Below are 10,405 nucleotides of genomic sequence, written 5' to 3' on the forward strand. Positions count from 1 at the left end.
GCTGCGAATTTGTGGCAAGTTTGTGGAAAATTTGCAGTGCACTCTCAATTTTTGTAAGGGGTCTCATGCAGGAGTGCCACATTTTGTCAAGTTGTCAAGCACCATGTCAAGTTAAAAATGCGACTAAAGCCACCTGTTTTTTGTTCCATTGTGTTGCACTATGTCTAGCTTTTTAAAATACAGGAACGCTTTCTGTGTGAACAGCACCAAAGGGAGTATCCTAACCAAAAAAGGAACCTCATAAGTGAACAATACTGAACACTCTACATAGGCAGCATCTCTCAGCATCATACAAATAGCGTTCCTCACTTACAAGAGACTTAACTGATTTCAATAGAGTTTGGCGTTAACATGTTGCTAAGCTTATGATGCGATACTCTAACAAGCATACAAATATATATACACACACAGAACACACAATGTGTAAAATAGACCATCTTAGATTAAACATTTTTTATCAATACTTTTGGGTATAAAATATTTTATAACTAATTTATTTTTCTGCATTGTCTGCCATCTTGGATGGACTTTTAATTAGCTCACTGCAATGGATTATAAAATGGCCTTCTCCACAAAGGATTCATGGCAATGCTGCTTTAGATTTTGGCCAAAAGTAAGTATCTTAGAAGGCAGCATAAATATTGGAACAGCCTTTCTGAACAACATTTGCATCGGGAGAATGTCTATGGTGCCTTAAAATGCTGTCTACGTAAGCAGCTCACTAGGTTTTGGAACAGACCCATAGAGTTGTGCTCCTGTCTGTTGACCTTTGCTTTACTCAACTGACATAAACATTGTTGCCATGACACCAGGCAAGCTGAACATTCTGGCCAATGGTGGAACAAGCTGCATTGGCTATCATCAGGAAATAAACATAGATCAAAAGTTCAGTTGTTCAGATTCAGGCTGTGTCTCATTTCAAAGGCTGTGTCCTCTGGAGGTCGCATTTATCGGCCGCATACGTCATAGAGGCGGTCTCGTTTCAGAAAAGTGAGTAGGCCACTCCGAATGCAGCCTTCGAATGCAACCTTCTTTCATGGGAATTCAGAGGATGCATGAGGTGTATCCTTTATGGGTACTCACAACCCACAATTCTTTGCTTCAAAGGAAATGAACATCACTTGTCTAAAAAAAATTACGCCAATTTGACAAAAAATATGATGTTCAAATGCAATTAATGTTAATTCCCAAGTTGGAGTACCTCAGTAGATGGGTGCAGACTAGTATATAATATGTATAATTATAGTAATATATAATTAAAATAAAGTATTAAAGACTAAAAGTACACCTGTAAAATCTATTTTCTTCTCTCTCTATATCATTCTCTCCTAAAATGTACTTCATACATTCCCTTCCAAAGGGACTTTGTTCCCTTGTCACTTAAAGCAACTCTCTTATGTCACGGTTACTCACCTCAATTCAGGTGGCGGAGGACAAGTCTCAGTTGCCTCCGCTTCTGAGACAGTCAATCCGTGCATTTTATCATGTGGCTCGTTGTGCATGACACCGCGGAGACTCCCAGCATGTGGAGGCTCATGCTACTCTCTACCACTAATCACGACCACGAGGAGGTTACCCCATGTGACTCTACCCTCCCTAGCAACCGGGCCAATTTGGTTGCTTAGGAGACCTGGCTGGAGTCACTCAGCACACCCTGGATTCGAACCCGCAACTCCAGGGGTGGTAGTCAGCGTCAATACTCGCCGAACTACCCGGGCCCCCAGCTCTCGCGGTTGTTAAAGAGTCATAGCAACCATGTTATGTTCTGTTTCCGTTTGTCCTACGAAGGCCATCTCGTTTAAACGAGGCTTGTTTAAAGGAGGATGCTCGGTATACTGCAGCCTTTAAAGGACGCGTCCTACCTAGCGTGCAGCCTTCGAAATGAGACACAGCTTCTGTATGCGATTTAATAAGACTTATCCTTGCTTACCGGTACTGATGAAATGCAGAAGCAAAATGACTCCAAAATGATTGATGTTGATCGCTATCTGCACTAACATATGAAAAGTAAAAAAATATAAATTGTGACAAAAAACCAACATAAATATTTTTTATTTTATTTTTTAATCCTGTCCTTAATCCTTATTACTGTAATGTGTCTGGATATTTGACTTTTGAGTTCTGTATGTAATTCTTAGTATTATTAATGAGAATTTTCATTAGACTATTACTTTAAAACAATATCAGAATAAAAGCAGTGCAGCAAACACTACCATGACGTATAAATACTTTACAATTATACATTTTTTCATATTAATGAGAATAGGGGAGGGGTGCTTAATTGTCTTGAAAATCATGTCACAAAGCTATCAATCTAAATGAGCCTTTACATAGGCTTAATTTTCTTGTGACATATGTGATATACAACCTGGACATGTACTGGTACTTGACAGGTTTTGTGAGATTCGCCCTATTACAGCTTTAACTGTGGGCAAAGTTTCTTCACACGTCCTCCAGCTAGCAGTCGTCATGCCGTCACAACAGTGCAAGCCAAAACGCTGAGCCCAGATTTGCCCATCTATTACACCAAAAGGGTTTGGTCAACACAAAGGTGTCATTTCACTTTATGACCACATGTCTGTAAAGAACTTCTCCAGTTCACTATTTTCCAGCAACAGTGCATTTTAACGCTGTGGTCAACACATTACTGCATTCAGAATCAGATCTGGCCAAGTCAGTCTAATTTGCAGAAAACCAATTACGTTTTCTCAGAAACTGGTGCTGATGATGCAGTTTTAGACTGTAGCCTAATGAAAAAAAAGACGAACTCGAAAGTTACAGATAATTATAAAAAACATATCAAGGTCCAATTTATTCTCAGTTAGAAAAACTCAAAAATCAAAGGCTGAAGGGAAAATATTGCCACATAATCATAATCTTTGTAATTTAAACCCTTGGGTTAATTTAATCCTGGGTTATCCTCTTGTTCCCTAAATTTGAACTTCTAGGGCTTCTAGGGTTTTCTTCCTTAAAGTTAAATCCTTTAGTCTTTTTTTCATTATTTGGCATTGGCAGCCATAACATGTTGATACAACACCATAGACCTTATTCACAGTAGTGGCATCTTTTTTTTAACAGGAATGAAAACAAGGCTCTGAGGGATAGACTTACCATCTCTTCAATGGCACGCACGGTATAAAGCTGTAAAAAGCTCCTAGAGCCCATCTGACTTTTCCACAACTCATGTTGTCTGGTGTTTTTTGTATTGAATGTTCTTGAACAGATATGTTTTTAATATTTTGTCCGCAGAATAATCCAAAAACACTTTAAACTACAATACAGCCCATTGAAGAGACTATTCCTCTCAGTCTCGTTGTCATTCCGGTCAAAAATCAAAGATGCCACTGCTGTGAATAAGGTCTATAACAGCCATAACGCCACTCCTATCCTCATGACACAGTTACCTAGTTTACATGGAAAATACTGAATACTGAAACTGATATTTTATGGTCTCAAAAATCAACAAATTCCCTACTACCAATTCTATTTACTGAAAACCATCTGACTCTATCAACTATCAACACACTGTCGCTTTTGCCAGAAAAGAGAAAAAAACATCATCTGATTTCAAAATTATGAATCCTACTATGGTGAAGGCTTAGTTCATAAAAATGAACTATGTTATGCTGAATGTACTTCAACTATTCAATATTCATTAGCCACGCCTTTCTGTTCATTAATTGGCACCTGATTGTTGTTCACACCGAACACGTGCGTCCATCTGCGCTGTTTTTCCAGAGCCCTTCTATCAAGGGGAGCCTACAAGGTAAGCAACAAAATGCATAATGCAGCGGTCCCATAAGCTGGGTTACCATAAGAAGCATCATGCCCATTTAGACTGAGGCAGTATGCAACCCCTTAGATTTTTGATCCAAGAGGAATTTTAATGGATTATTTGAACTTCCAAAAACGTATTTTACCTTCAATAAATAAATTACATAATTATTGCATGTACAAACAAATACCTGTGGCGGAAATCTTCATTTAGATGTCTAAATTTTGTCACTACAAATCCATCGAAGGTTGAACACCAAGGGAAAGTGCAGTGTTATGGAAAAAACTTCAGAGCAGTTATCGTTTGCCAGCTATGTCTGATCTCTGTGGAACATTCAATCAGTTTTTTACAATATTTTTTTCCCATATAAAAATTCACAACTTGGATGGAAACATAGCTATAGACGTTCTTTGGCGGTAAATTGGCCCCATTAACTTTCAATGTAAGTGCCTCACTGTAACCCAGATTTGTCCTTTTTTTAAAGAAAAGGAGGGGCAGGCAGAAATATTTTTTTTTCTGGAAATCATTATTATGCCACAAATGCTGTTGATTGAGCTTAACTTGTATTGAACACAGAATATTCCTTTAACTACTTTGAGTTGTTATGTCAGCCAACAAAAGTTACGCCTGAGATTCATTTTTACTACAAATAACACTTAAATTGTTGTTGTTCTCTGTCTGGATTAGAGGTCGACCAATATATATCACTTTTGCTGATTAATCAGCACCGATAACAGATTTCTGGAACTATCGGTTATCGGCAAAAATCTACACCGATAGTTTTTCCCCGTTGCGTCCAGTGCTGGAGCGGCTGCGAAGGATCCGCTGTTGTTATACAGTACGAGAGCGGCCTCTAGAGGCTAAATAAAACTATCCCTTCACTGATGCCTTGTTGTGTTTGTTTTGACATGTGAGACTACACTCTGTATGGAGCGGAACACTTCAGATGTTGATTTAAAACATCAACAACGAAAAGGTATGTATACGGTACACTACAGTACACGTTTTCATATCATTATAAAATAATTAACTTGTTGATTAGATGCTGCATTAGTAGAGAACAGCAGCATGTCTGCCGACAAAGCTGAGAGGATGCTAATATTAAAGCTAACCTCAAGCGGTTAGAACAATGTGACAAAAATACACGCAAGTCCTACCCAAATGTTTAAATGTCACGATTGTTACCATCTATTACCATCTATTTGCATTAGTTTATATCCAGATGGTCACGTTTATGCATTCGTTAGCCAGCTAAGTTGCATATTTAAAGCTTGTGACATGAGAAAGCAAATTAATATCTTCATGCAGCCGAGAGAAATGTATGAAAAAATGTTTTTATCCTCACTGTAATACGATGACGATGATTCTTGCGCTAAAAAAGGCTAGACACAGCGCAAAAAAATATAGTTTAATAGAAAGCAGGTGTCTCAATATGCTTTTAAAGTTCTTTTTAATTAGACACATCATCTAAAAAACAGCATTCCTGCACGAGACGCTGAATAAACAAAAACAAAGGGAAACAAAGATGTTCGTTTAGCATGCGTTTACATAGAAAAACAAATGGATGGTTGCAAAAGTGTTTGGTGTGAACAGACCCTTACAGTTGGTGGAGGTCTTTGGCCATTGCAGCTTGCTCTCTTATAAGCGTTTCTCAGAATAAGCAATGAGTTGTTTAAATGCTTTGTCAGGAAAGATGTTCAACTTGGAAATGTGTGTCTCGAGATCTTCGTGTTCGGTTCCATTCTGTTGTGTACCGTCTGTCTGAACAGCCCCTGGCCTGGGCTCATAGTCTGAGCCGCTTCACCACAGAGTTCAGCCGAATACCACTGCTATCTGTGAATATTGCTACTCTACATACAACAGTAAAAAACAATGTGGTATTTTGCTGTTATTATGAAGCTTGAGTCTGGAGTAGTAGGAATCAGTGCAAGTGTAACACCATGTGAACTGTCTAGTGAAGAGTTTCCCCCCTCATTTTACTTCTGACTTAACATTTGAGAATATGGACCAACTAAAACTTATGCACATTAGTTGAAAATGAAATGCTCTTTTTTTAACAGCCAGAATAGGAATGTTCTATGCAATAATATAACGGTGCTGAATGGTTTATGTATTTATTGTGCCCTCTTGTGGACTAAGGAAACAACGTCAATTTAAAAATCAGCTGACTTTAAAATTCGAATATTATTTCATATATATTAATATTTATATATTTATTACATTTAAAAAAGTACAATACCTTTTCTTGGTTCAGTCAGTACTGTTTATTTTTAATAATATTTTAAAATATTATTTTATTTTATTTATTAAATAGCTCAGCACTATTTTACTTTGAGTGTTATTTTTTCAATTTTAAAAACTATCGGTTGATTAATCGGATATCGGCAGGTATTGCCCAACTTAGATATCGTATCTGTTAAATCGGTCTACCTCTAGTCTGGATTTCTTATTTTGGTAGTTTTTTTTTATTGTATTTTCTATTGCGTCTCAAGACTAGAAACAGAACTCAGGCAATTTGAATCATCATGGCACAGCCCAGTGGTTGGTCAGGAAAAGGTGATCTCTGAATGAGGGAGAAGAATATAACTGCAGCCCGGAAATCTCCGGTGGGGGGGGGGTAACTCCAGAAGGGGGCGTGGTTGCTCAAGAAGGGTGTTGTGCCAGCTCCAAAAGGGGGCGACACTTCCACACATGGTTAGGGTTAGGAAAAGGGTTTAGGTGAGGTTTGGAGCTCACAGATTTTGGTGCTCTACCTGCAGCTATATCATTCTCAATAAATTTAGTCTTGCTGGGTGAATGTTACTTAGTTAATATTCATGGAATTCATACACTGGCTTCCTGAACCAGGGTCACAGCTGTAAGGGCTGGTGCCAGCCAACTCAGGATTTTACTAGTGATTGGTTGTTTACTGTTGATGCAATATATGACACCTTTAGTACACTTTCCCAAAAGCCGTGATGTTAATATTTACACATTGACAGATGTAGCAGTCTGCTCTTCGTTTTTTAGAAGGAATATCAGGAATAACAACAGGAGTTATCTCTAACTTTAGTGCAACTAGTAATTTTCGCTTGTTTTGTTACCAAAAATTGTATGTTGACTCTCAAAACGGATAAACGGATGCGGGCTTGGAAGTACATGGACTAACCAAAAATTAGGCTATAATATGAGATTTGTGACAAACGAATGTATGGCCTGACTCCATATGCTAAGAGATACTTGTGCAGCCTCAAAAACTTTTTGGTCTATGAGGTAAATTACTAATTAGCTAGCGAGTAACATCACACGGTGGTCAGTAAAGTCATAGATGGTTGGGGAGTAATGTAATACATGTAACGGGATTACGTATTTAAAATACAAAATATAAGTAACTGTATTCCACTACAGTTACAGTTTAAATCATTGGTAATTAGAATACAGTTACATTCAAAAAGTATTTTGATTACTGAAGAGATTACTTTGCATTTTACTGTCATTTGTTTCATTTAATATTTAGTCCTTTCAGATGGGAAACATGTATACATATAAATGATGCTATCCAAAGTGCATTTGAACAGCGGTGAAACACTTTCTTATGATGTGTTACATTCTTCGAGCAGACAGAGAGGTAAGTCTGAAGTAAGTTAGGAGCAGAAGAAATAGAAATAAACCTTGTGTAAATTGTCAGCTTTACGCTAAGCTAAAATGCTATTTCTAGCCATTTTACATGCACATGTTACCAGGTACGATCATATTGTTTTTATCAAGAAAATTCACGTTGGATCATATTTTCTTTTTTTCTAGTAAAACCTTTAATATTAGGGCAAAAATCTTATTCTTGATAATACTTTGTGTATTGTTTTCCTGTAAAAATATCTAAAAATCCTTAAAACAAGATCAATTTGCTTTATCTTGTTTTAGAAACAACACTGCATAAGATATTTAGGTTTTTCAGAGAATGTATTTTTAACGTGTATTTTGTCTTACTGTGCTGGCAGAGTTTTTATAGTCAAAACAAGTGAAAAATCTACCAGTGCTGAAGAAGTAATCCAAAGTATTTAGAATACGTTACTGACCTTGAGTAATCTAACGGAATACGTTACAAATTACATTTTACAGCATGTATTCTGTAATCTGTAGTGGAATACATTTCAAAAGTAACCCTCCCAACCCTGCTGGTCATAGGGAATTTATTTTTGTCAATTACTAGACCAGTTTGTTGTCAATCTCGCATGTTTCAGACAAAGACATTACATTAGCTGGCACGTGTCACATTTCAAATAAAATAATACACAACAAACAGCTCTTCTTTAGAGCCTGTTCACTTCCACATAAAAGAGAAGCACATTTACAATAAACGAAACAAAGAAAAATGGGTTTCGAGCATCCGCTCAATCATCATTATCGAGTTGCTCTAGTTAGAGATCTCGCCTTGTTGACATCTGCTTTGGACAGCCTTCTTAAAACGTCCGGTACATTATTGGTTTAGGCACAAGTCAATCACATTCTAACGCCCGCCTCAAAAGAAATCCTCCACAGCCATTGGTCAAATTGCTTATCAACGAACACGACACACATCTCTTACAGCAAACCCCTCCCACAGCCATGTTTCTGGCAAAGAAATGTTGACTTAAACGAACAAAAAATTCTACATTAAGCAAAGCAATGAAAAGTGTTGAAAAACACAAATTCAGACACGTCGCAGGCTTTTCTAACAGAATATACAAATGACAATACAATAAAACCGGGCGCTCCGACTGTTTGTACCGTTTAATCCAGGATCCCCGTTGTCTTCTTGAGCAGCAGTGTAGGACATCGTGGCTCTGTGCAGGGCGGCTTGCATAACTGTCAGTACTGCACGAACACACTTTGCTCGCTCATTCGGACCTGCGCGCACACGCGTGACTGAGTCTGACCGCGGAACGGACGTTCTATTGACCGAACGCTATCACTGAAACAATTGCGTTTGGTGGCTGATCTTAGAACAGTCGAGCGGAGGGCAGATTTCCAGCAGCGCTAAAATGACGCAAACAGAATCGCCGCCTCTGATAACAAAGGCACTAAGATTACGTAATGGAGCGACGGGGTTTCAAATTCTTGGGAAAACACAGAAGCACGTGGATTAAAAAAAAAAAAAAGGGAAAATTAATAGGGCCAATTTTGGAGGGTTTAAAGGCAGAACCGTGAAGCTTGTAATTTTATAAATGCATTTACATTAATTATTCTATTAAAACTCGTGTATTATTTGAGCTGTAAAGTTTTGAAATTGTCATTTTAGGGTTTGTTGACATTACATCGTCATGGTAGCGAAGTTGTGAAATTGAATATAACTTAACACAGAAAAGGTTAGTAAATTATTTTATCACACTCAAATCGTTAACACACATGTATTTTAATGTTTACGTATTGGTCCCATTCACTTCCATTGTATGTGCTTAACTGGAACCCAGATTTTTGCTTCTTTTTTTTTTTTTAAATAAAAGAGTGGGCTAGTCTAAATTAATTTTTGTGGTAATCAATATTATGCCACAAATGCTGCTGATTGACCTTAACTTGTATTGAATATTCCTTTAATTCCTCTGTTAAAAGTTCTAGGCAGATGAACTTCGTTATTTGTCACCGACGTTACTTCGTAATGGCAACCATGTTATAAAACTGGTTATAACTTTACACAGGAAAGATTAGGGAGCGATTTTATCACACTAAAATCATGTTCACATGCATATTGTTTACGCGTTCTGACAATACTTTTGAAACAGTATTTTAAAGTTTATATATAATTATTATTGGCCCCATTCACTTCCATTCTAAGTGCATCAATGTAACCCAGATTTTTGCTATTTTTAAAAGAAAAGGAGAGAAGTTGAAATTCATTTTTGTGGTAATCAACATTATGCAACAAATGCTGTCGATTTATCTCAACTTATATTGAACCTGGAATATTCCTTTAACAATCCTATCAACAATCAAAAACAAAACATTTTGTGGGCAACTTTCTGCCTTCACATGATGGGAGAAGGTAATTTGTAATTAAATGGTCAAAGCAGCTAATTGAAGATCCAATTCCATCTCACAAACTTCAACTCTAATCATACAAAGCAGCTGAAAGGGGAAATTTGGCTTCAAAACGCTTGCGGTCAACTCATTGGGACCAACCCATTAAAGTGTGTGGAAATCTACTGTTTTATGTGTATTTTTTAATTGCAAAACTAGAATATAGAACATGGATCTCAAAAGTCTTCCATATTTTGACACCCGGATTGTGTTTTTGGCACACATTTATGGCTAAACCAGCTGGATTTTTAATGTAATTTCCACCTCAGCTTTTCAATGGTTCTGCATTGCATATCTAAAAGAGGACACAACTCTGATTTATTTGTTTGTTCAGTTTATAAATACCATTTCATTACCATAATCTCTATAATCTTTTTCATCTTGTAACTCTTGAGAGAGAAACAGTGTAGACAGAAAGTGGGTATGGATCATAAAGGAAAATAAATCCTGCAAGGCTGTAAGACTCTTACATGAGTGAGCAGTCCGATTGGAGTGTATGTGCTTAAGTGTAGACGTAAGACTAAACGGCAAACACAGCAAGTGACAATGCTTGCCACAGGCCAGTTTGTACCAAATAAAGCTCTCTGGGGCACCATG

General features: G+C 37.3%; 1 protein-coding gene across 2 annotated transcripts in view; it reads right to left on the reverse strand.

The window, feature by feature from the left end:
* The window catches only part of LOC127432785 (BCL2/adenovirus E1B 19 kDa protein-interacting protein 3-like), a 31,451-nt gene extending 21,082 nt beyond the window's left edge, over window positions 1-10,369 (reverse strand). Inside the window, exon 1 of one of the 2 annotated variants that reach the window (XM_051684206.1) lies at window positions 8,522-10,369. In XM_051684206.1, the coding sequence (XP_051540166.1) occupies window positions 8,522-8,597 (76 nt within the window). In that variant the 5' untranslated portion in view covers window positions 8,598-10,369. Of the gene's footprint in view, window positions 1-1,930; window positions 2,428-8,521 lie in introns of those variants that run through there. The other variant, XM_051684204.1, reaches the window with a different exon arrangement.
* Between the last annotated feature and the right edge of the window lie 36 nt (window positions 10,370-10,405).

The sequence above is a fragment of the Myxocyprinus asiaticus genome, chromosome 42, assembly GCF_019703515.2.
Source record: "Myxocyprinus asiaticus isolate MX2 ecotype Aquarium Trade chromosome 42, UBuf_Myxa_2, whole genome shotgun sequence".
In the NCBI taxonomy this organism is placed as follows: domain Eukaryota; kingdom Metazoa; phylum Chordata; class Actinopteri; order Cypriniformes; family Catostomidae; genus Myxocyprinus; species Myxocyprinus asiaticus.